Below are 27,037 nucleotides of genomic sequence, written 5' to 3' on the forward strand. Positions count from 1 at the left end.
TTTTTACTTGTGCACAGCCAGCACCTACTGGAGTCTGTTTATCTCCCTACCCATGCAGGGTAATGTACACACAAGTCTCACAGTGAAACTGAGGTTTTAGCGTAAGCCGTGCTGGCTTTAAGGTAAGCTATGCAGAAAGTAAATTAGATTTCCAATTCAGTAAACTGAATTTTTATTTAAAAACAGACTTGAATTTAACTGAAAACCAGTCTGCATCAGAAGGCTGAATCAACATTTGGTCCAGTCACTACTGGTGTAAGCAACTTACCACTACAGCTATGATGGCGTACATTCTCTCTTTCTGTTAAAACATATGGAAAGAAAATACTCCATCAATAAATCATTTCTAATTTAAAAAAAAATCTGCCAACTTGCCATATAGCTCCAAATCCTCACATCTCAACCCAGAACATAATTACTAAAAAAATGTCAAAATACAAGTATGAGGAGCTTTACATGTTATTTTAACTTCCATCAGTTATCTCAAACTTAGTTTAGGCAAGTAGGTGTTATTTTTAACATAGGAAATTTAGGGTGATTTTGGTCCCTTTTAAGTGCATTCTTTTGAACTCCCTGAGTACTATACATTCCTTTTCTACAGTGATTTCTGACTGGAAGATATTGAATAAAGTGGTTTTGCATTGCTGCATATAAAGTCAAGTCTACTGCTCAAAGTGAAACACAGCAGCGTAAGATTTTACAAAATACGCAGGTGCACATTTCAGCATTTTGCCCCTACACATCCGAACTAAGCGTGAGCCTTAACTTCTCCAAACCTCTCCTCCAGATTCTAGAAGTGGCTAATTTCATATCATTAAATATAATCAGAATGTAATTACTATTATTATTGATGTCTTGGCAGATAATTTTTACCAATCTACTGTCAGTAATACCTGCGAGTTAAGACAATGCAGTTATTCAAAGCCCTCTTGGACAACACATCTTGATTCAGGCACTCCGAGGTCAGTAGCTATAGTTGTGTAGGTTTTTTTGTGAAAGGAACATAAATGGTACTAACCATCCAGCCACCTAACTCCCTATTTTCAAAACACAGTAGTTCATAGCAGTCAATAATTAAAATAATATAAAAAATATTCTACCACTTCAGTACAAGTACAACAAAATACTTGTATTGAAGTACGAGTACAAGCAAAGTACTGAGAATAAACTGTAATTTATCCAGTTCCAAAAATAACTGTGGGTCAAAGCAGTGCTGAGCATTTGCTTATTGACATTTTCCATTTTCATAAAAAAGACGACTGGGCAGCACATTCAAACATAAAAGAAACTCAGGTAAGATGTGTTTACTTTTTAAAAAATAATTTATAAAATAACAAATGATCAACAGTTCATTATGTAGTATCGATATAAAGAGTTTAAAGTTACTGAATCAATCAGTATATACTAAAGATAAGATACTTTGATACCAAACAAGGCCTCCAGTTACTCAAGAACTTAAAATTATTTAGCTCATTAAAGGATAGTACTATACCTTAAATTCAACAGATATGGCTGAATCTGTGCACTAGTTAAAATATAATATTGTAACTGCACATAAAAAGATGTATTTATAGAGAGTTTTTACAGTGTATGCATGTGTATGTGTTTTTTACTCACCAACAAACTCAATGCAGACAATAGAAGGCAGCATAGAAATAGTGTTTTGAATATAAAAATGTTTCGTTTTCAATTTAGTAGAAAATGTGTAATTTGCATTTTGGCAGACTTACTGGTACTACTATACAAAACCAGGAAAAAGGTCATGCAAAGGGCTTAAGATTATTCTTCAATGTATATAAGGGAAAACAAAAACACCCAGCAGTTTTGAGAATACTTTGCAATTAATGGGAAAAGCATGCAAAAGACAACATAAAATACAGAAACAGTTTAGTTTTGTTCTTTTAAAACGTGGTTGTATCCTAGTACAGATGAGCTTTATTTTGATGCTCAATAAAAATGAAAATGAAGTCTTTCTTCCTTCCCCAAATATTTTGTTAAACTCAGCTGATTTCAGAAGCTTAGTGGTATGATGGCCATTTAAAAAAAAAAATATTATGGACATAAAATGTTACCAAAAAAACCCCCCACACTTAAAAATATTTTTTCTTTCCCCTACTTACAATTATGCTTGTTAAAAACAAAAACCAAAACCAACGCTTTTACAATATCAGACCAACTATTAGCTTTTCTAATAAACTTGATAAGTAGTCTCCCTGTACATCCTGTTTCTCTTAAGCGTTTAGCAGTTGTCCTTATACACAAGGTAATGTCTCTGAAGGAGTTCAACTGGTTTGTGTTTTTTGACAAATTAGGTATAGCTTTTTGTATTTCATAGAGTTGTTCATTCTGTTTTAGCTGCAACGTCTAACATGCTCCAGAACATATTCAGGAAAGTGCAAGCTGCAGACTTGTAAGCCATCCAGCTTGCACGGCATCCTCGGATATTCATCTTCTTTCCATTTGTTTTCCTCTGGATCAAAGGTGAGAATCGAATCACTGTAATGACCATTGTAACAAAGGCCTCCAAGAACCATTATCTGTTTGTCCAGAACAGCTACACCATGACCACTCCTACCAATTGGCATAGATGCCAATATAGTCCACTGGTCAGTATCTGGGTCATAAACCTCTGTAGAAGGACATCCTTGAGATTCAAAGGAGGCCCTTAGGATCACACAGACACCACCAAAGACATAAAGCTTACCATTATAAGAAATCATTTTGTGAAAGCATCTTGCATAATTCATTTTGCATTTGTTCTCCCAACAGTTAGTGACCACTTGAGTTCTCCTTGTTCGCTGCTCTACTGTCCCTTCTTTACTGGGATCAAACACACACACTTGCTTAGAAGTTGAAGAGGATGTAATTCCACCAGTGATATACAACTTGTTACCAAGCACAGTCCCTTCATGTCCGTATTTATTGACTGGATAGGGATCCACAAATTCCCATTTATCTTCAGTAATATCATACCGTTCAGTTGAGTAAAACGTTTCATCCCTGGTTCTCCCAGCCACTGCATAAACATACCTCCCAATAACTCCAACAGCAAACTCAGAACGTGGGACAGACATGTCTGCCATTCGTAACCAAGTGTTCTGTCTTGGGTCATATCTAAATACTTTGGATGAAGCATGAAACTCACCATCTGGCCCCAGTTCTTCCCCACCTAATAGGAACACAAAGTTATTCACAATGGCAAGGCAGTCTGGTCGTAAGGGTACTTGAGGGCCCTCTAGTTCCCACCAGACCCTTGGTTTGTGCAAGAGAAGAATTTTACTGTTTACCATACTGTGTCCTATCATTCCTCTAAATACTGCAGTCTGGGGTTTGGCAGAACGAATTTTGTTCGATTTCATTTCCATCAAAGGCTGTTGGTGAATGCTATGAAAGTAATTCATGGCTTGGTCAACCTCATGTCGCAGCTGCCGGGAGTATCGATAAAACTCTGATGTTTTTACCTATGAATACATTTAAAAGATAATAAATTTCTGACCAAGAGAAACAATCCAGAAAACCTAAATGACTATGTGTCATTAGAAGATTATTTTATTTAGTTTCATTCAGGTAATCTTGAGAGCAATTGCATTTGTGCATGGAAGGTTAAACTAACGTACTGTTATCCAAAATCCAGAAGGCAATTTAGTGACTAACAGCAATGACTAACATTTTCAGTGGAATACTCGCATGCAGAATTTATGCCAGAATTCGGCACAACTGAAATCCTCAAGTCTAAAAATCATTACCCTTCTCCCCCAAAAAGCCTCTGTTCATCTTCTGCTTAATCAATGAAGCACCTAAATTAAAAATGCACTATTTTCCTGACTTTGAAAACTATTCTGCATACCCATTCTGTGTTTACCAAGGTCTACCCTAATCTAATTTCTGCTGAATTCTCACAACCAAGCCCAAGCAGGTATTCCCAAGTGCTAGACTCTGCTCACAGGGCTATTTAATTGGGGCAGGGTGGGAAGGGGAGGTACCCAAACCCCTTCCTTCAGAACATGTGATCGCGCTAACCACTCATCAAGACGGTTACGTTATGGTTTCCCCTCTGTAAGTCTCCGCATATTAGTGCACACCTTCAACATAAGAGGAAGACATCTCAACCTATAATCCTTTGGTTGCACATTTATTTGGTAAATTGCAAATGTAGGTTTAAATTTCCACTTCCCAGGTGAGAGTCACAACCTTTGAATTACCACATAGTAGTGAAGTGCTCCTTCTTGGTGCTATCTCAGTTTGAAATGAGCTATCCCTGCTCAGTTTGAGGGGAGGAAGATTGTAAGAATTTACCGTTCCAGGACCTTTCCTAATATCCAAACCAATTTAACTTCCTGAGACTGGTTCTGAGACAATTCCAAAACACATCCCTGTCTTGAACAGTTTAATAATTCTAGCTCCAGGCAGCCCTCCGGTCACCGTGTGACTCTCTTCAAAGAGGCTTCAGTCTCCCTTGTACAGTCTGGTCTAACACAGCATCCTGGATTACACTTCTAAAACAAATAAAAACTTGCTAGATACTGCCAAATCCACAAATCCTCTATCAGATTTGATCTGAAGTCCCAGGTTTGTTGTTTTTTTTTTTTCACATAAAACTCGATTGCTTTCAAACACTCTGAATGCCTTTAGTTCCCACCGCTCCAAAAAGAAAAGCAATGCTCTGAAAAAATGTCAGGCCACTCTAAAATTTCAAAGCGACCACAGTATCACATCAGAAGCTACTATTTTTCAATATCTATTCCCTCAACTCCTCCTACTCCCTGTCCCAAGGGACAAAAGCCTGTACCACCACTTACCTAAGGGGTGGTGGTGTGAGTTTTCATGTACATGAAAACCAATTTGGAAACAAACTCTTTATACTTTGTGAATAAAGTAGTCGCTTGTTCCATGAACACATACTACTCAAATTTTGTTAGCTTTCTGTTAATCATTTCTCTCCTTGTATAGTAATTAAGACATTCTGCTGTCAGATGAACTTTTTTTTTTTAAACTCTTTTGAACTGTTATTATTGCACATGATTTGCACAGATTTTGAGATTGTTTTACACAGCAGATTTTCAAAAAGCCCCAAATACTAACCTACTGTTGTAAAGCTCAAGGGTTATAGTGATTTTATGTTTTTATTTACACTTTTTCTTTGTCCCACTTTATTTTGACAAGTTCAACTTATCTTTGCTTGGAAAACGAGGATGGTCACATGCAAATTGCATATATTATTCTCAGAGCAATATCCAACTTCTTTCTGCCACTTTTACTGGGGGCGATTATGGAGCAAAAAGGTTTACTTGGGTATAGTGCTCATAAAACACCTACAGTAAGCCCAACTTTTCTGCGGAATAACAGATGTATTTTCTTATTGCAAATAAAGACTATATCATACAAACACAGAAGATCTGTTCATATGGCATTTGTTAGAATAAACCACATACCTTGTCTGACTGCTGAACATAAATTCCAGAAAAATATGCTGGGGGAGGGGTGGCGGGGAAAACCACAGTACAGAAAAATGGTAAAATACATAAAGCCTTAAAGGTTACAAAAAATGAAGCAGGGAGTTAAAATAACAAAGAATCGTGGGTGGGTTACTTTACCCTTAAAAGTAACTTTCAAATTCTAAACCAGTGTGACTATGTCACGCATTCCCAAACTGGAGCTATCATTTTTGGAGTTAAACAAAGAGAAACAATTTTTGTTCCACCTTTATACATTTCAAGCTTTCTTGGATGATTATGGAAAACAATAGGATTAACACGCTTACAACATGAAGCATGCCAGCAAAGCCCGGCAGAGATGGAAAGTGTTTTTTATTTCCCCCTCAACATTTACAACTCTGTCTTGAGATCGAGAAATTAAAATGCCAGCCAGAAACTGGAATTAAAATAAGCCTCATATACCCTCACCACTCTAACTCCTTCACGTAGCCTAAATCTCACCCCATGACAGCGTGCAAAAGGAAACAAGGAATATCTCTAATTCCAGAGACAGAATCTCAAGACCAGAGAATCAATCTAGGTTACTACTACTTATCTTGACAAAGACACTAACATCAAAGCAAAGCCTCAATCGCTTACCTTAAATCAGAAAGACATCAAGAAGCAAATGTAACTACCAGTTATAAACAACTCTTTCAGACTAAAGTTCGGGAGGAAATATCCACAAGCACAATCTTGAAGAGGTGAACATGAAAATACATAAGCACTAGCAATTCTTACAATATTCAGGAAAAAAAAATAAAGATCCCACAAAGCAAAACAGAGTGACGGACTATCTAAATTCTGGTAAGAAAAGGTAGATGGAGGCTTCCTAGACTTCGCTGTTGAGGAAAAACTTCAGTGTTTCTAGCCTTCTACCTTTGACCAGCACAAGCTCTGCCACAGAGGAGCAGTACCTCTCCTGAGGCTCAGATGATGGTCTAAGATGAATGTTAGGATATGCCTGTATGAAAGGACTGACTGCTCACACTTGCTTAATGCAAATGAAGACTAAGCTAATGTAGGACAGTTTGCCTACTTCCACCTTCACACACTGTCTGCGTGAAATCTTCCAGAATTATTTGAAAGTCCTATTCAGCCCACAGTAAGGAAAACCCTCCAAACACCTACAATTCTGAATAATGTTACGGTACTTTTAATCACTTGTGTGCATAATCACCAGAGAGATGCATTAAAATTTAGGTGTTTAGGTATTAAAACACAACCATAAGTTGTGCATATATTTTAGTTTTAGTAGATTAAAGAACACAGTCTTCGGCAAGCCTTTTGTGGGAATGACTGTCCGATACCCAAAATACACTGAAGGAAATCCCTCAGCATCCAGAAATAGACTTCTGCCATTAACCTTAAGTAGCAACAAGTAGTTGATCAACAAATATCTAAGAGCTTACCAACAGCCTAATTTTCCTGTTAAGTTCAAATGGAGAAGCTCTAGAAGGAACATGCCCCTAATTACCAACATACTAAATTAGAGAGAATGCTCACAAATTTCTGTATAACATCCAAAACCGATGGAAACACACACTGAACTGATAAACCTGGAAGTAAAACAAATGTGCATTCTTATGAGTACATCATCAACTTCCTTACCAACCCCAGTCTTTTTGTAAAAAAAGGAATTTAATCCAAGTGATAAAGCTTTGCTCATTAATTTTTACATTCTTTCCAACTCTTTCTCTTCAGTTTTCCGGGCAAGACCTTACAGAGGTTCTGCTGGGACACAGTGCTAATGTAGGAGCTCCCTGAAGAACTCTGATGTGAACCATCTCATTGCATCATCTACCAGTTACAGTGGTTCACAGTTGGACTTTCAGCTACACAGGGAACAGCATGAACAAAATCAAATGTGTCATTCCATAAAAAAAAGATGCAGAAAATAATTAAAAACATCCACCTCTACTCATCCCCTAGGTAGTCAATACCAAAAACATCCAGACTTCACCAAAATCACCACCATCCTTCCAGCCACAGTAAACTGAAGCTTAAATGCACTTCCTCTTCTTAATTTTGAATCAGTAGAACACTCAGTAAAAACTGCTGGCTTTCCAAATTAATGCATCTATTAATCACTGTCTATTTTTCTGCCATACTGCAGTGCATGCTTTTCTAGTTGCAGCAGCTATACAAGTTTCAGAACTTCCCATCTATGTTCCATGAAAAAGTATAGCCAAAAATTTAATCCATTAGTTTCTGATTTGAAAAGTGATCCCCACAAAAGACCAGATGTATCACATGTTATGTTAATCATCTTCCCCTCCCTTAAAACAATTAAGCAAACTAATAAGCTGCAGGAAGAGCAATGAAATGCAAGGTTAACGTTCTCTAACATAGGTTTGACTTCAGAATATAGTTTTGGGGTTTTTTCCCCATACGACTATTTACAGCTATTGCTCTATTTGTATTTTTGTTACTTGGGCTTTTAGGAAAAGCCTTTCAAAATCATAAAGAAAGGATACTTTTGAAGTGCCCAAACTAAACATCTATTATTTGTACACCTGGTAACTAAATCTTAACATGTTGTTATGTGGGGCAGATATTAGCTTGGCTCCTTCTGTAGAACCAGTAAAAAAACACAGGAAAATCTGGATAGCTCATAAATGTGACTCTATCGTCTCTAGCTAAATAAGCAGAGAACTACTTCAAAGGTCACAAAATTGTGCTTACTTAAGTTTTCTAAAACTGCCAATTCGGAATGGGTAAGTGATGCAACTCAAACTCAACTACTAGGAATACAGAAGCTATGCTACACCTTTTCAATGAATAATGATGGTGTCTGTATCACAGCACATTCTTCCTTTTACTTTCAAAAAAACTGATATGTTACTAGAGATCAAGCTGAATCAAAACTAAAGATCCAGCAATCCTAACAACCAGGATCCTTACTGATTTAACTCAGTTGGCAGCCCGTCACAAGCGGTGTTCCCCAGAGCTCAGTTTTGGAACCAGTCTTGTTTAATATCTTTATCAGTGACCTGATGAGGGGATCGAGGGCACCCTCAGCAAGTTTGCAGATGACACCAAGTTGGGCGGGAGTGTTGATCTGCTTCAGGGGAGGAAGGCTCTGCAGAGGGACCTGGACAGGCTGGATCAATGGGCAGAGGTAACCTGTATGAGGTTTAACAAAGCCAAGTGCCAAGTCCTGCACTTGGGTCACAACAACCCCATGCAACACTACAGGCTTGGGGAGGAGTGGCTGGAGAGCTGCCTGGCAGAAAAGGGCCTGGAGGTGTTGGTCGACAGCCAGCTGAACATGAGCCAGCAGTGTGCCCAGGTGACCAAGAAGGCCAACAGCATCCTGGCTTGTACCAGGAATACTGCGGCCAGCAGGAGCAGGAAAGTGATTGCCCCTCTGTATGTGGCACTGGTGGGGCCGCACCTTGACTACTGTGTTCAGTTTTCAGCCCCTCAGTACAAGAAAGATATTGAGGTGCTGGAGCGTGTCCAGAGAAGGGAAACAAAGCTGGTGAAGGGTCCGGAGAACAAGTCTTACAAGGAGCAGCTGAAGGAACTGGGGTTGTTCAGTCTGGAGGAGAGGAGGCTGAGGGGAGACCTTATCGCTCCCTACAACTACCTGAAAGGAGGTTGTAGCGAGGTGGGTGTTGGTCTCTTCTCCCAAGTAACAAGTGATAGGACAAGAGGAAATGGCCACAAGCTGTGTCAGGAGAAGTTTAGACTGGGTATTAGGAAAAAATTTCTTTACTGAAAGAGTGGTCAGGCACTGGAACAGGCTGCTCAGAGAGGTGAAGTCACCAGCCCTGGAGGTGTTAAAAAAAACATATAGATGTGGCACTTTGGGACATAGTTTAGGAAGCATGGTAGTTCTTGGACTTCATGATCTTAGAGGTCTTTTCCAACCTTAATGATTCTATGATTTTATTTGATTTTATATATATATGATTTTATTATTTTCACTTCTACTTCTCTCCGGTCATATTCTAAGCACAATCACAAGCCTGTCAAACATTATCAAAATGCTAACACATTTATTCCAAATCAAAATTCAGTCAAATAGAAAAAGTCACACACGTCTCAAGCAGCAGCAGCCAAAACTACTTTGCAACCAAGCATCAGTATGCATAGTATTGGACAAGCTGCTGTACTTAACTTTCCCTTTTTCTAGCATGGGTCACTACTTAGTTACTTCCAACAGCCAGTACAAAAACTGGTCAGTACCAGTACAGGGCTTTGAAGGGCTACTTGACAAGCGCTACAAATCACCTATACTGGTTTTCAGCCTAACCACAGAAAGACGAGACGACATAGCCCCTGTGCAGCAAGGACTGTGCCCTCAAACTATTTTGCTGTTACTTTTTAGAAACAGGCGAGAGAAATTATCACAATCAAGGTGGAATCTAACTCAAATCTAATGTGTCAAATCAGAGTGGAGCCAACAATCTGTATGCCAGAATTGAGATACTCAGCACATAACAAATACCGCTAGCAAATTTGTCCAAGTCCGCAATAACCTTTAGACATAAAAATAGCAAGTGCAGCACCTATTTAAGATAACAGGGGCCCACTAACCTCATCCACTAGACACTTCTTATCCTAAGCTTCAGCACACAACATTGTATAAGTAAATACATATGAATTACTAGACATGGAGGTAAAGGAAGCGGGGGGGGGGGGGAAGGGAGAAATTCAACACATTTATCAAAGGTAAAGTCACAATGACATAAAATTACAATGACCTTTTCTCAAAAGTTAGTATTTTCTAGGCACAGGAAAGCATCCACTCGAGGATAACATGCTATATTCATCCTGCCTCTAAAGCAGAAGCTGATGCACCTAGTAATTAGTAAGTGCCTGATTTAAGGTGGGAATTTATAAATCAGTATGGGCTAGCCCTAACAAAACTGGCAGATTGGACATCTGAAAACCCCTTTTGATTTTAAGGACAGAGGTTTTGAAAAAAGACTTCAATCTGAGCAGTACACAGAAACTAAATGGAGCTTAAACGTATATAAAGGGAAATCATTACATGGTTGCCTCCAATAACACAGAGATGAACTCAATGATCTAGGAGAAATGCCCTCTAACTTATCTCCAACCTCCCTCAAGACTTACAGAGCCATGGATATGTTTCAAATAACGCAAAGTATAACATGGCTAGTGGAATTTGTGCTTCCCCCCATACACTTTGCCTTTCTTTTCCAACTATTCCCCACATCCTTACGACACCTATCTTGTCATTTCCCCTTACACATCTATATCTATTTTAAGGGATGAGGAACAAAAGGAGTATCCGTTCATACTTCAGATGCAGTTCTTCCAGGACAGTTTAGAGTAAGCGAACAGGCTGCACCTTCACTCCAAATGCACATCAGCGTCAAGGTATAAATCTAGAGTCGCTCATCAATTCCTGTTTAAAAGGAAAAGCCATCCCACTCGGACTGTAAATCTCTTCCAAAAAATGATATAAGAAATAGAATGGCTTAAGAGGCCAAAAGTATCCTTACTGTGACTTGCAAAAGTTATTTAAATACTATAACAACAGGCACCTTAGAAATGTGTATTAGAAAGATTACATAAGAGTACATATGACAAGCAAGCCAGCATATAGCGGATACAGAGCTCGCTGAACCGTAAGAGTCAAACTCAGATTGTATTTGGTACATTCATGCAGGCATTCAGTATGTGCCAGCTTCAGGAAAAGGGTGAATTCTGTTTGTGGATCTCCCAAAAAAAAAAAAACAGTTTTACCAATATTTTCCCCCTTCTACACAGAAGATTTCTCCTCAGGTTACTTCCAGAACAGTTAACAGACTTGCTCTTTTATTTAAAAAAAAAAAAAAAAGTGGTCTGTGTCTTGATGTTAGCTCCAACTGCAGTGGTCCTTTGTCACTTGTCATGCTAGATTACTCAATGCTCTCTAGCCAGGGCAAAACACAAATACATTCTTAGCTGCAGCAACAAATGACATACTTAGGTGTGCTTCCCTCTGCTGAGCTGTCCCACTTCAGAATCTGCACTGGCTTCTCTGTGTTCCCACATACCATTAATGGAAAAGGTATTTACTTGTTTATTTATCTTTATACTTATTTATTTATCTGTAGATACAGCTTTTACGTGTGGGATGCGGAAAATTACTTCTCTCCTTAAGCGGTACCTATCTGGCCATTTGCTAGCTGTCAAGATAAAACATGAGAAGCACTGTATGCAGGATTTATACCACAGATACCAAAAACAGCTCCAGAAGTTATACCTAAACATAATGCTGTAGGTCAACATACACTTTCCACTTGCACTTACAGAAACTGAACTGAAGACAGCTTGGTGCTTGAACTTGTATATCAAAAACTCAAAGAGCTGACGCAAACTCTTTCAGACAAGTCTTACCCTATTAGGCTGACCTTAAGAATAATCTGTGAATCCTATCAGTTTTCCTGCTGAATGGCTTATATGATCTAATAAGGTAAAAGTGTTATTAAAACCAACATGCTACACAGCATCTTGCAGAGTTCAGCTCTTACTAGTTGGAAATGTTTAACCCAATATAAACATTACATCACTGTTCTAAAATATGATTACATATTTACTTTGTCAATGTCTATAGGCTAATATAGGATCATAACTATATTTTATGTATTACTTACTCTACTCAACTCACACACACACACCCCAAATCCAAAATATAAAAACTCACTGGTCTCTGAAGTAATTAATAGCTTTTATAATTTAAAATACAAAGTATAAGAATTACTGCAGAAATGATCCAGTAGCCCTTAAAACCACCAACAACAATACAACCTTATCTGCATATTCACTAGATACCAAAGTAAAAATGTATCAGAAATTAATTTGTTAGAAGCCAAACAAAAGCACAGGGTCTTAAATCCTATTAATTCACTGAAAGGTGAAAAACACAGAAGTTAAAGTTGTATCCTATCACACAAAATTAACAGTGTTAAAACAAAACAGCAAAGTTAAAGTAATTCCTAACCTGAATATCCTTACTGTTACTAGCCTGCAAGAGCTGCTTACATAGCTTTGTAATTCTCTGCTGTTGACAAATACTCAGAGATTCTCAGGAACTAGAAAACAATATTTTTTTTGGTCTATTCTTCAACAGAACAGTAGAAAAAACACATTCTCTTTTAACCTCTTAATACATACAATGGTCAGCTGAATTTTAGATCACCTGTTACGAAGATTCCTCTGATATTTAAAGTAAATCATTACATTTCACACCATCGGTAACCTCTGATTGTATTATGTGCCTTGCGTAGAGCCAAATGTATGTGTAACTTTGCAGAATCAGGGCTTACTTCCAACTGCTGTGTAACAGCACAAGCACTGAAGAAACAACAACACCAACACCCTGCAGATTTAACAGCAGATGCTAGTTTTCATTTGTAAATACAAGAAATCTGTACTTAAAACATGTAAAATCTACAATAACTATGTTTTGATTATATTGATAACAATTATCATGACATGTGCCCTACATACTGTATGCAGCTCTGAAACCTCTGGAAAGCAAGCAGCAACTTATAGAAAAGAGAATGATTAAAATAAAACTTCATCTAAGTGATCTTATTTTAAAATGTCCTTTCCATTTGAAGTCACTTAAAAACATGTATCGTAAACGTACCTGTTCCCCAGCCACTGTACATACTATTGTCTAATAATCAGATGACAATACTTTTAGATGTTTGTCTTCTATGGGTTTATTAGAAAAATAAATGCTGTCTTTTTGTTGTTCCTACTAGATTTGGGAATATTACCTATTTAATGGCATGCTGCCCTAGCTAAATGATGAATCCTGCCTATTGCTTTTCAAATGCACCAACCTTCTCAAAAACACTGGATGGTGTCATCAAACAAAACCTGATGTTCTGAATGATGGTGTCCGTATGCCTCCAGCGTCTTCTATCATGGCGCAGCCAGGCCTGAACAGCTTCATACAGCTCTATCTCTGGAAACCTGCTCAGATGATCATTATCCAAGTAAGACATGAGCTTCTCAAAGCTCAGATATGAAAGGAAGTCAGGTCTGGACATGAGTGGCACAAAATTCTCTAGCAGAAAGGAGTCCAGTTTTTCCCTGACTCCTTCGATGTTTACACCAAAATCATCCAGAAGTCTCATAATTTCTGCACAGTTTTCTAAGCAGATTTTAGCTAAGAGAAAAGAGCAGCAAAATTTTACCACCTCTATAAGCTGGACATACATGGCAGCCTGAAGGATTTCATGAACAGTGTTCATACTCAGTTCAATAGTTCCATAGTACATGAATTGCAGGACATGACTGAAGCCTGTAGCTGTCAGACCTTTCAAATGGATTTTGTCCTGATCTCGTTCTCGCATATCAGCTGTGAACATAATCCTGAAGTAATCACTCTGGGTGGCAAGCAGGGCTTTATGGGCCTGAAATTGGTGGTCTTCAATGACAAGTGTGACATCAAGAAGCAATCCCTCCTCATACAGTGCTCTGAATCCAGCAGAGACACTGGTGTCATGGATGGAGGAGCTAAACCCTTCCACGTCCCCTGCCATGAATCACCTGGGGGGGAAGAAAAAATAAATAAATAAAAAGAAAAATAAATTGTTATTTCTAATAACACATCACAAGCCCTTCCTGACCAGATAAATCCTAAGATTGCTTTCGTTAAGACTTAGAAGTCTTCACCACCCTTTTTGCTTTCTCGTCAGCTGAAAAATCAACCTAAGAAACAACTTAAAACACAAACTTTAAATATTTCTCCCCGCAAAATATTCTCATTTTAAAGAAAGGCTAATAAACAAGAATAACTATGTGATACTGCTAGAGTGATTCCTCACTCCAAGCTACTTAGTGGTCAGAAAGCAAATACGCAACCCTAAAAATGTCCTGGTTTTCTTCCTCTCCCGAACCCCCAATCTTTCTGAAGAATTCATTTCAGGGGAGCACTAAAACATCCACTATTGAATGTCAAAGATTTCTGAAAGGAAGCAGGACTTCCTTAACATCAGCAACAAGCTTCAGTAAACCTGTACAAGATATAACCTAAAAAAACTTTCAGTCTCTTTAAAAATATATGTCAATTTACTCAAAAGTTATTTCTAGGAAACCGAACATTTTCAGAGGCACTATTTAAGTTCACTTGTTTCATTTCCTCTGTAACAACATAGTCGTCCTGTGTCCCATGTCCCACCCCCCCATCCCATTTCTTACTAAAGGGATTAATTAGGTGATGAGATTTATAGAGTGCAAAATACTAAGGCAACAGGAAGCACTGACAAGATTAGGTCACAATAAATAATACCCTGTATACTGGCTTTAGTGAATCTTAATTGCTTATTAAGCATTTGAACATTTGCAGATGCAGTGCTACTTACACACAAGCTACAGTCAAACTGTAAAAAAGCTAAATAGAAATTAAAGACTAGCAGGATCCTACCCTGTTAAAGTTAAGGAAGATAAATATTCAATAAAAATCTGTATCAAAAACTATTCAAAATCCAGGAATTCCTCAAAATCTTGCTCAACTTCCTTGTGTTTAGGTAGAGTGAAGTTGCACAAGGCAGCTTGAACCAATCTAACAATTTATCACTAGTTGAAGGTGAACAGTGCACTCCATTCTCCCTCTCTGTCCTTATTCTGGGGTCTGAGCTCCTGCTGCCTACTTGGAGCCATTTCTGGGGCTCACTGGACTGCTCTAGAAAGCCAGTTCAACTCATAAACCTGACAGAAAACTAAACTGGGGCTGGGGGGAACAAAACAACCACCACCACTCCCCAGCACACACAAAACCTCAAAACCAGAGAGCTTTCTGCTTATCTGTGAGCTGACTCCTGACTTGACACAGCAGGGGGCTGGCACATGAACCAAGCTGATGCAGAGGGCAGGACATAACACATGGGCAGGATCAGGGAAGAAGAGTAACGTCTTCCCTTTTTGGCATTAATCAGCTATTAGAACTGGTTCAACCGATTCTGTTGCACTTTATCCCGCCTTAAATTACACTGCAACATTCACTCAGTTATTTGTGTGTTTAACACTGAATTTCCTGTAACAATTAAAGTTAATATTTTGGTACTGGTAACCTACGAGAAAAGCTAAATTACAGCAACACCAACACATTTAAAAACCTGCTAATTTTAAAAGTTATAGAACTTTACAGCAGTATATGGACACAGAAGCGACTCTAGGTTGGCCCAGGTTTCACAATTTCAGAGATCAGTTATCATGTTACTCCCAGTTCCTCAAGCACCACATCCTGACTGCTGCCATTTTAACTGGAATGTATTTTATTAGTCTTCATCAACAGATAATCATCTCCTCTCCTTAGTTCATCAGCACACATCCTGGAAACAACACTGGAGATACTCTCTTCGTCTATGCAAAACTAAAATGGTGAGTGGGTGTTTGTTGCAACACCTCAAGGAACGAGCACTGCTCCCACGCTGGTGAAGCCTGCTTACAGGTTCTGGGCACAATGGAGTTAATGCTGGGAGCATTCATAAAAATTAAGGCAAAAAGGCAATATGACAAAATTCAAATTCCTGAAAGTAAGAGCAGAAGCAAGAGAAAAGCTGACAATCCAATCACTTTCTCGCCAGCACACTCCCCTCAATGCCACTGAAGACAGAGAGAAAACAAAATGAAAACTGGTCTGGAGTTTCATATCACAAGTCCCTTATTCCTGAACACAGTACATGCCTACCAGAAAAAAAAAATTACTATCCAATATTTTTCTAAGCTGTTACTAATTCTTGCACAAAAGCAGACAAGAGGAGAATTACTTACTAACTCTTAGCACCTCAAAAAGAAGCAACGGAGGAGGAAGCATAAAGCCTGACTTTTCAGGATTTTGCTTTCTAATTGTATTTCTGATATCAAATAAAAGGTAAACACAAATATTAGCTTTTTTTCTTTCACTAGAGCACTTGTAACACCTCCCCCCCCGCCCCACTTCTCTGATGTTTAATACTAGTTGAGCTCATACTTCATTCTTTCCTGTTTAAGAGATTTAATGGTCACTTGCCTTTAAAAGGGCCACCCGTTGTCATGAAATGTACAGCAATTTGAAATAACTATGTCTCAATTTTGTTTGAAATTGGCCAAGAGGTTCAAAGTTTACTAGGATTCTCAGACAGTACAACTATGCAAGTTACATTCCTTTAGCAGACCAACTGAGACATATGGCTTAGCTTCAATCAAAGAGACTGGACAGGACAGTTGGAATTTACAAACATGAGACATGAACAGAACAACACAACAATATATTTGGAAAAAAAAATCAGAAACAAAGCAACATTCACCAGGTGACTGAAGCAATGCATATTAATCTGAAAATAATGGGATCTCCCATCACGCAGGCTCATGCAAGCAGCAATCTCACGGAAAGGATTTCTTCAAAACAGTACATACGTAACTGTGTACATGAACAACACAGAACCACCATACCAGTAAGCTCCAAACACATACTAGGGTCTTTCCACTTAACCTGAGAAAGATCATTACATTATAGGCACTCTGCAAATAAAAGAAAAGAAATTAGCTTTTACATAGGATGGCTTTAAAAGGCCTCTTTCAAACAAGCAAAAAAGAAAAGTTGGCAGGTGAAGATAAGCAGAGACAAATGGCAGAGGGTAAACACACAGAAACCAGAGGAGCACCTCCAGTGTTCCTTTTAAGGATCAAAACAAATAAATAATACACAAAACCCAAAAACCTACATCAGAGAGAGTCCTGGGCAACTGGCTCTAGGTGGTCCTGCTGAGCAGGGGCAGGATAGACCAGATGACCTCCAGAGGTCCCCTCCAACCTCAGCTAGTCTGTGATTCTGTGATCAAGCTGCTTTTACATACAGACTGCACTGGGTTTTTTTTTCAACCATCCTTTTTAATTCTGATTAAATAGCAGTAAGATACACACACAAAAATCAGATATAAGCTACGACCCTTCAAATTTTAAATCTATCAAAAAATAAGGTGTTAGGAATATGTTTAAAAAAAAAAACCCTGCATTTGGGGAACACCTTTTAGGGTTCTAATTTTCACATCTCCCTAAAACTGGCTATATTCTGCAAAAATATATTAAAACCAGAAGTCAGCTCCAAAACTCTACAATGGTAACAAAGTGGTCTACAGTCTGAAATTATTATTTCAGAATACTTTAAATACGTGAGGGTTTAAGTCACTTAAGCCCTCTTTTCACATCCCTGCCTATATTATTCATACTAAATCTACAGTTTTCAATCTCAAAATATTTTTCCTCCTGAACATCAGGCCGCATTTAATGGAATATTTAAGTAGAGACAAAACCAATAAGACTTCTCCCTAGCACCATCTAAAGAAGCTGCAGAATTCTATGAGGGAAAAGCAAAAGACTGCTTGTCTTCCTGAATTAAATAAAAGGAATAAATACCCTTTTTTTGGCATAAATCCATACACAATATCAGCAGATACATTTTTCTTTACAACACCAAAAAGTATCAGCCAGTGCAAATACATGAGGGGGTTAAAAGAGCAGAGACTGGGAAACTAGATAGGTAAATGCATATTATGATTAACTAGTAAAAATGTTCCTTTCTGTAGCTAATATCCTCAGTCAAAAGCAAATAGCAATGTGGTAGTTCAAATATTTAAAAAGCAATACAGAATACTCTCAAATTAAGTCATTTTTCTAAAGCGTAGCTATGCCATTCCTCCCACACACAGACTTGCAATCTTAGATGTAATTCTATGCACTATTCAAACGCTGCAGCTTATTTCCCAGAGGACAATAACATCATGAATTTTTTTTCATATTTTCAGTAAAAATGCAAAACTCAGAGTTAGATTTTCTTCACCCATGCAAATCACAATAGCACACTTAATCCTAAGGAAGACACGTAGCCTGCAGTGGTCTGTAAGAAAACTGGAACAAAAAATTCCAATGTATAAACAATAAAGGGGGTGGGGGGGAGATCCAAGTTGACGTTCTGCATTGTTCTGCACATACTAGAGCTGGTCGGTATATTGCAGCACAGGAAGGAAAATTCTCTGCTGAAAAGCCAAAAGAGAAATACTCTTAAGCTTATTAGCTTTTCCTGACATTTCTTTCTCTTTTGGCACATAATGCATTACAGAGCCTACTCTGCCATGACTGTAAAAGCACTTACTTGGAACACTGATTTCTCATCTTTATTCCACAGCTGTAATAAAAGTCTGAAAACCCTGTTCCAGACTGCTTTTTCTTGCTAAACAAGAACAACCTTCTTTCCTCAGGGTGTCTGAGGCTCTTAGTCACAAGCAGAAGAAATGGAGTCTAAACGCACAGGCTAAGGAGAAGGAAGTTATGGAATACCAGCTTTTGGCTCATGCCCCGCTTGATTTAAAAATCTATCCAAAAGCAGTACTTCCTGAAAAAAGTGCCCTCTAAATAAGTGCATTTATGTAATACATAAGCTTATATGCACTTTCTAGGGATAGAAATGTATTGTCCTGAGAAAGCATTGCCAATACGCAATTTCAGCACACCAGCTGAAAGGCAGATTTCTGCTTTCCTTTACTGCTGTTCCTTAATAACTAATTTGAGATGCTGAGGCAGAACTGGCAAGTTCCTTTGTTCATAGATTTTGAAGTTCTTGTTCATTCTACCCACCTCATAAAAATTCTGAGAAAGCACCTATGTGAACACAGCTGAACAATATATTTTCAGATAATAAAATACTGTATCCATGAGTTACAAGAAAAGATATTTCACCAGACATACAGAACCATACTTTGGTTACACAAAGTACTAAAATAGAGCTTAAAATCCAATAATCCATTTCATCTATCCCATTTCTTTCATCCATCAAACGCGTGCATTTAAATGCAGATTTTAAAGCCATTAGATATGCTTTATTTAGTGAGGTCCACAGCAAAGACTGCTTTGAGCAGAATTCTCTGACCCTAATTTTGTTAAAACAAACACTTTCCTGCACAAATAGCCCATTTCTCCACAGTCAAATGTTATACACATGTACAAATATACAATACACACAGGCATTTTGCACATACAAGCAAAACATTCACAACAGCACATTCATCACCAAAAACTGTGCCTTTGAAAGCAGCGTACTGCAACGAGTGAGAATGCAGTGAGTGTACAAACATACGTTTACACAGTATAATTTATCCCCCCCAAATTAAACCTTTGTTTACATGGTTTGACACTAAAACCTTGTCTGAACCACCATTTTTCATCATAATTCTCCACTAACAGCAACAGAAGGAATGATGTAAAAATGAGACAGATCAATAATCAGTGATGTCGAAACTTTCCATTGCTACAATTATTGCAAACGTAGGAAACAAAGAAACACATCAAGTTTGTGTGTGTTTTATCTGAAGCCCTTTCTAATGAATACGCGAAGTTTGGGAAACAATTTATCTTGAGCACATCGGGAGGTTCACGCTAACTAAAGACGTCACCCAATCCATGGTGAGAATTCCAAAAATGGTGGATTACTCTAGAAGCGAGGAGTTAGGAGTTTAGCGATTGCTGCTGCCAGTCAGAGGAACCAGACTGCCAGAACTCTAGAAATTAAAAAACTTGGGTACTCCTCAAAACTGTCCACACTGCACGAAGAATTTCTTAGGGGCACATATCTGACCACGACAGCTCCTCTTACAATCTTTACCCATGTTGCTATCTCTTGAGCAATCTGCATCAGGTCATATTAAGAGTCTCTGAAGTCATTATGGTTATCCTAGAAGCATTATCAGAACTAGGTATAACCAAACATACTAAAACTCAGTACGGATCATGCCTCAGCTCAGTATGGTTATATGTCACCCTAAGTTTGCTAAAACCCTGCTGAGTAGTCTTTAGCTATCTTCATAAGAGTACAGTAGTAGGAGACATTGTTTTGTTCAGTTTTCTTTTTGAGAAACCTCTAACTCAAGCTGATGTGCTGGTGCTCTCATAGGCACGTATTCATAATGGATAGGTTTCTCAGCTCATATTACTCTCTGTTCCTAAAAACTTACACTATAACCCAGTTTAGGCTTTCTGCACAGAGGGATCCAAAATGTTACAAGCACAGACACACAAAAGATCAGAACCATTTTGTTTTAAAATACCGAAGAGTATAGTTTTCACATATGTTGAATCTAGGTGAATACTAATCGATCATACGTCAGAAACTTCCCATTCCACAACACTAGCCACCAGAGAGTAAAATATGCTCCCCAGCTCAGCTCTCAAAACAAGTTTTAGGATTCTGATGAAAGTGCATGCTTGACAAGCACTTTAAGACTGCCAGACATATGTATCAGCTGTAGTTACTTGACCAGGTTAACTTCACCCAACTGAATCTAAGCTCAACTTCTGTCTCATGAATTAACATCGATGAGATATACATTAGTTTCTCATCATGTCAGTCCATTACATGGATGACATAACTGCACTTCGCAGACATTAAGACAGTTTAAACCACCTGGCTAAAGGTCATTGCATCACTACACCTGTACACAAAAATACCCTCCCAAACATAGAGCAAGCTCAGCTCAGTGGTCTTTCAATTACATTTATTGATACCGGAAAAGGTGACCAGTATAAAATACTTTAATAGATCCATAAGAATGAGAATTGTCTTTTAAGCAGAAAAACTTGTTTCACGAATACCTCAGAGTTAAATGATGGTAGTGTTGAAAACTACAGATCCACCACTGCTCTCAAAGCAGACAGGACTGCTTCAACCCGAGTGCCAACATCCCATACATATATAAATTTGTGGCTAATACTATTAATAAAGAGTGATTTTTTCATTGTGAAGATAATCATGGTGCATTTTACGCAGGAAAGTAGCAAGTTAAGTATTTCTTAGTGGCAAAAATCTAATCCTACTTTTTATATCAAAGCGTTTGGACTCGTCATAAATTTTTAGCATAATAAAAAGGTAATAAGCTATAAGTAGCATTTAAACTATATTAGTAAAAAATATTTTAATCAACTATCTTAATTTGGAGGTATGCCTTACAATTGGCTTTCTATTATCTGTATGTTTATTGTTAACTTAGTTAATACATTTAGCATCTTCTGAGAAGATGAGATTAATGAGATTGGACCGTTTGTTCAAGACACATAGCTTTTGACCTCGTTGCCAAATGTCAACCTCATTTGTCAGAAAGACAGAAACCTCCAACTTATTAAATTTCTACAAATTTTCCCCAAATTGGCAGCTAGATAAATGAAAAAGATATGGCATCTCCAGTGTGAGCTCAACAGTTACCTGTTCTGCTTTGCTTTGCTAAAAGGCAAATCATCACATGTAGGTCCAAACCAGGCAGAGGGTATAATTAAGGAAAGTGAAAGGAGATGAGTGGCACTGGGAAAGTTTATAGGACATGTGGTAGAAATTAAACACATTGGCTAGGCGTTGGAAGGAAAAAGAAAGGATATTGGCACATGGTGGTATGCTGGGGGGATCCGAGTGTGAACTGGGGCAATGGCAGCAAAAGAGCTGGGTTATTATCTTAGGGACGAGTACACACAACAAAGAAGTCAACAGGAAGCCAGACTTCAGTAGTTCTGCTCTTTTATCCAGTAACAGCGTTATGGCTCCCCTATTATTCTTCTTCTAAAGGAGAAAATAAAATTTAAATAAAACTTCAATTTTTTAAAGTATTTACCAAATAGGTCAAAGCTCCACTACCACTCCTGAGCGGCAATCTGCTCGTTCTGCTCAGAGACTTTTTCCTCCCCCACCGCCGCCGTTTTCGGGGCAGGACCCGGGACGACCCGCACCAGCGCGCCCGCCCGTCCCGCTCAGCGCCCCTCCGCTGCGCGCCGGCGCCCGCAGGCCCGGCTGCCCGACGGAGGGGGGCGGGCGGCCTCAGAGTTAGAGACGTGCCGCCGCAGCAGCCCCCGGCGCCCGTCCCTCACAAGCCGCCCCGCGGAGTCGCAAGGCTTTCAGGGCCCCTGCCCGGCCCGGCCATACCCGCCGCCCCCCTCCCCGGCGTTAGGGGCACCCGGCCCGCCGCCCCCGGGGGAAGACGGTCTCTGAAGGCCCCGGGGGGGGGGTGGAAGGCCCGGGCCGCTCTCGGTGGGGCGGGCGGCGGCGGGAGGGCCCAGGAGACCCCGGCGGCGGCTTCACCTACCTCTCGGCAGCGGCGGCGCTGAAGACGCGGCTCCTCCCGCTGGACCGGCGGAGAGGGGGGCCTCTGTGTAACATAAAGCCGGGGGCGGCAGCGGCGGAGGGAGGCGCCGGGGGGCTGAAGAGAGGGGCAATCGCTGAGGCAAAGCCGGGAGGAGGAGGAGGAGGAGGAGGCGGCGGCGGCGGCGGCGGCGGCGGAGGAGGAGGAGGAGGAGGAGGAAGGGGGGATCCTGGGCTCCCTCCTCCCCGCGGTCCGTGTTTAGGGGGAGGTGGGGAGCGCGCCGCGCCGCCCGGGCACTGGCGCTCCCGACCCAGCCTGGCCGGGCCTGGCCCTCGGGGTCCCCGCCGCTCCCGCCCGCTCCCCGCCGCCGCTGCTCACACTTGTTTACCTTCTGCGCTGCCTCGCACGGCCGCAGGCGCCATCTTCCCCCGCCACAGGCACCCCGCGCCGGCCGTCACTTCCGCCGCCACCTGCGGGACCGGCGGGCCGACGCGCCCGGAGCAGCAAAACGGCCACCGCCGCGTCCCCGCCTCGGCCCGCTCGCCAACCACGGCCCGGCGGCGTGCCCTGCCACACCGGCGCCTCCCTGCACCTCGCCGGGTCAGCCGGGACGGCCCTGGCCCCGCCGGCAGCCCGCCCCGCACCGGCAGCCGCGGGGACAGCGGGCAGGCCCCGGGGACAGGGGAGACCCTTACCGGGGCCGGGCATGGCCGGGGCTTGGGAAAGCAGCACCAAGGAGCATCACCCGCGCCCGGCTCGTGAGGGCGCTCACCCGCAAGCGTCCACTTTTGGTGTAGCTGGAGGGTGCGGGGCTCTCACCCACTGCTCAGCCTCCGGGCTGGGTCCCGTTGCAGACCGCGGCCCCTTTCCTCCACGCATCTGCAGCTCTCGCTTTCCCGGGGCGGGGAGCTGAAACCCCGCCACCCCGGGCAACAGCAGCCCCACGACAGCCGGCCAACAACAGCCTCGCCAGCGCCCCAGTCGCAACCGGGTCACCACAGCCCCAGGGGCCAGGGCCACCGGTGCCTAGTGTGGGATGGACAGGGCTTTGCCTTAGCACAAGCATTGCCTCCTTGCTTTCTCTACCTTGCCTTTGCCTGGCAAACCACGACTTTATTGTAAGAACTGCACTATGTGGACCTTTGGTTTGCCACTGCCACCCCCAAACCATTCGCTACCTGCTACATACGTCCCTGTCACCCTCTATGTCACTCGTTGCTTTAAATAGCGGGCTATGCGCTGCCATCCTCTCTCTGTTTATTGCCGTTCCTGTCCCCTTCGCTGCCTATTTTCAGCCTCTCATTACCACCCCCGCCCCATTCTGGATGTACAAAACAAAAGTGCACCTCCCCGGTAGCTGCCACCCCCAAGCTGAGTGCCTTTCCCACCTTTCACAGCCTCACACAATGCACCAGCTATTGCACGCACCACTTTACAAAAGACTTCCCACTGCTGCTCCCACTCTGTTCAACTGCCCTCCTACTGCTCCCTCACCGCCCACTTATTCCACACTACAGCAAACCTGCTCCCGTTCACTCCTTCATCCCACCAGCCTGACCTCTCTCTGCTCTGCAAACTTCACGCTACTCCACCTCACCTGCTCACTCACACAGTAAATTTGCCCTGTCTCCCCAGCCAGTTTTAAAACTTGTTACCTGGTGCGCTTACGGTGAAACAACCAACCTTTACGCACCGGCTCTGCCAAGGCAGCTACCGCTCCTGCCAACTAAGTCTCAAGGGAAAAACATCCTCTCCCTTATTCATAGGATGTATGTCCTGCTGTACCAAGCACATCCCCACTTGCATCCCCAGCTCCAGAAAATAAAACTAGAGCAGAAAGGAAGTTCTCGTGCACAGAAATGATACAACCAAAACTTCACGCATCCTTCTGCCCTCTTTGGGCTTTTGACCTTCGGTGAGGGTGGAAAAAGCTAGGACTGTTTCGATTTTACCTGACTGTCATTTTGCCGTTTGCAGTTTGTGGCAAGCTGAGGCACAAGATGATCTCCAGGTCTCTCCTACACACTGCCACAGAAGGGGACCTCAAACCTGGCCAACAAAAAAACACAAAGCCCAACAGCTCTGACACACTTAAATTCAACATTTAAAAGCACGTTCCGCCCCTCCCCGCCCTTCTCCTTCACGTTGGACAGTTTGCCTCTACTGAATAATCACAACATGTTATAACACCTCAATTCTAATTTCCTACATAAAATTATGAGTGTTAAATTTGAGCCCTCGACAATGACCAGTGGAGTGGTATCAACGTTACCCTAGTTCATATTAATCTACACAGAAATTTGGGCTGACCCCTCTGATTCAGGAATCTGTACAAAGTCAGTTATTAAGTAGTTCCCACTGACTTAAACGAGACTATTGCAATGAATAAAATTCTGGACATATGTTTTTGAGTTATATTAATATACTCTTTACCATTTCATTTGAAGAATTTTAAACGTTTAACTTACATGTACATGAATATACTTGACAATTCCTAGAAATCTTTCTACCTGCTTTAATCAGACATTTGCAGTCTTTTAGACTTTTTTTTTTCTTCATACCACAAATATTCCCAAATACAGTGAATCAAAGTAGCGAGACTATCTTGAAATACGTAAAACGTATAATGTAATTGTTAAAATAGGAGCACAGGTTTGGGTTGGGGTTTTTTTTTTTCAGATTCCTGACAGAGTTCTTGGCAAGGACTAAACCCTTTCCAAAGGCTGCTGCAAATGTGACAAAAACTGTTTCCACAATTTTATGTTGCACTGCATTACTGCATAATTTAAATGGCTAAGTAACTACAGAGTCTAGTATTTTCACTTCATTTTCATAAGAGTGATTATACATGCCTGGACGTCCCGAGGCAACTGCAACCGAGTATTGCATCATGTTCCCACTATACTTTGTGTATCTCGGTCATAGGCATCTACTGTTTTTCCCAGAAGTGACATATTTTATACCCAAATCGAAAACGTCATGTGGCTTGATGAAAGATATGAAAATTTATTTTCCAGACCAATGTGCAAAATTACTGGGTGCAAAACAAAACACATTTTGTCATTGGCAACACCATTACACATATTGTGAGGTTCCTTACCACGTTTTCATTTCTCAAAACAAGAATGCTGGCAATGTGTGCGTGCTCTAGGTACATACAGCAGAATTCACTCCTGGCTCTTGTATCAGGAAAGAATGGAAACAGTAGTATTTGCAAAAGCGGGAGGTTTACAAGCATTGCTAACCCAGGCACACCAGTTTTATACAGACTTCCATCACTCAATTTCAAAACATGGCTGTCTGCTCCAGACCTGTTTGGTTTTTTTTTTGAACCAAGCAGTTAGCCAGGCAAAATCCGAGAACCATCATGTTTTCCAGCAGGAAAAGCCACTGTCGATGAATGTGCATGTATCTGACATAATTGGTTACTTGCATTGAAACCTGTTTCTCTGATCATAGAAGCAATCCTATTAGTAGCAACAACCTCTATGCCTTTAAGAAGTTTCCATGAAGGAGAAGCCAATTCAGTTTCCCACGGAGGATAGTGAATTTGGCCTTTGGTCTGTGTTGAACCTATAAGCTGGTTCTCATCACTGCGCCAGGGATTTTATTAGGTTTTTAAAGCTTTTACATTTTACCCAACTCTGAAAACAGCACGCGTTTGGCTGGGTTTTTAGCTGTTTTGTACAAAAGATTAAAGCTGTTCACATCTTGGGCAGGGTCTTATATCCGTACGGTCTCCCTAATGCTAAGCACTCAACCTACAGAAGACATTAACGACGGAAAGGTTGAAATTCAAAACCTTATCAGGCTGATGGCCAGCACAGATTAGTAACATATGCGGAGTGACATTTTACTGTTCAAGCAGATAAGCTGATCAGACCTCAAATTAGATATGCTCATTTCCAGCACATACATGCATATCCTCTTTCCATTTTACCCCCATCTTCTTTTCTGCATCACACCCACTCACTGCCCCAACTAAACCCACATTGCCGCATGCATCAGCAGACGTTGATTCATAAAGACAGGACGAATCTCCCTTTTTGGGTGTATCTTTCAACCAAACCAGGTCCCCGTCCTACCCACCCTACCGAAGCGACAGCAGTACATTACGTACGCGGCACTAGCACACAGGGTACCGGCGGGCCCGCCCGGCCCACCGCAGACAAAAGGCAACCCCCTTGTCCACGGCAGCACTCGGAAGCGCGGGCTCCCCAGAGGTTTGCTGCGGCGGCGGCAGCGGGAAGCCGTGTGTGAGACCGACCGACCACAATCCCGGCGGCTAGTTCCAGTCCCCCCGCCCCGGGGCCTCCCCTCAGCGGACCCTCACCACCCTCTACCCACGACCGTTACCCAGCGGCAGGCGCGCAGCGCAGGCGCGAGCCACCCCCCACCTCCCGCCGCCGCGGCCCGACCCTGCCCTGCGCACGCGCAAACCGCTCTCTTCCCGGGGCGGCGCCGGCGCACGCGGAGAGGCCCCTGCGG

At 41.3% G+C, this 27,037-nt stretch overlaps 1 protein-coding gene across 8 annotated transcripts; it reads right to left on the reverse strand.

The window, feature by feature from the left end:
• Positions 1–1,289: 1,289 nt before the first annotated feature.
• Positions 1,290–26,994, reverse strand: KLHL15 (kelch like family member 15). Of its 8 annotated transcripts, XM_075097132.1 has the most exons (4): positions 22,938–23,078; positions 22,553–22,666; positions 13,289–14,000; positions 1,290–3,461 (listed from the first exon to the last, which is right to left on the reverse strand). In XM_075097132.1, the coding sequence occupies exons 3-4, from the start codon at positions 13,991–13,993 to the stop codon at positions 2,352–2,354; spliced, it is 1,815 nt and encodes a 604-aa protein (XP_074953233.1). In that variant the 5' UTR covers positions 13,994–14,000; positions 22,553–22,666; positions 22,938–23,078; the 3' UTR covers positions 1,290–2,351. The 8 variants fall into 8 exon arrangements, 4 of the variants coding, with proteins under 4 accessions (XP_074953233.1, XP_074953244.1, XP_074953254.1 ...); XM_075097143.1 differs by lacking the exons at positions 22,553–22,666; positions 22,938–23,078 and adding an exon at positions 24,502–24,599; XM_075097153.1 differs by lacking the exon at positions 22,553–22,666 and having other exon boundaries at positions 22,938–23,077.
• Between the last annotated feature and the right edge of the window lie 43 nt (positions 26,995–27,037).

The sequence above is a fragment of the Phalacrocorax aristotelis genome, chromosome 1, assembly GCF_949628215.1.
Source record: "Phalacrocorax aristotelis chromosome 1, bGulAri2.1, whole genome shotgun sequence".
NCBI lineage: Eukaryota > Metazoa > Chordata > Aves > Suliformes > Phalacrocoracidae > Phalacrocorax > Phalacrocorax aristotelis.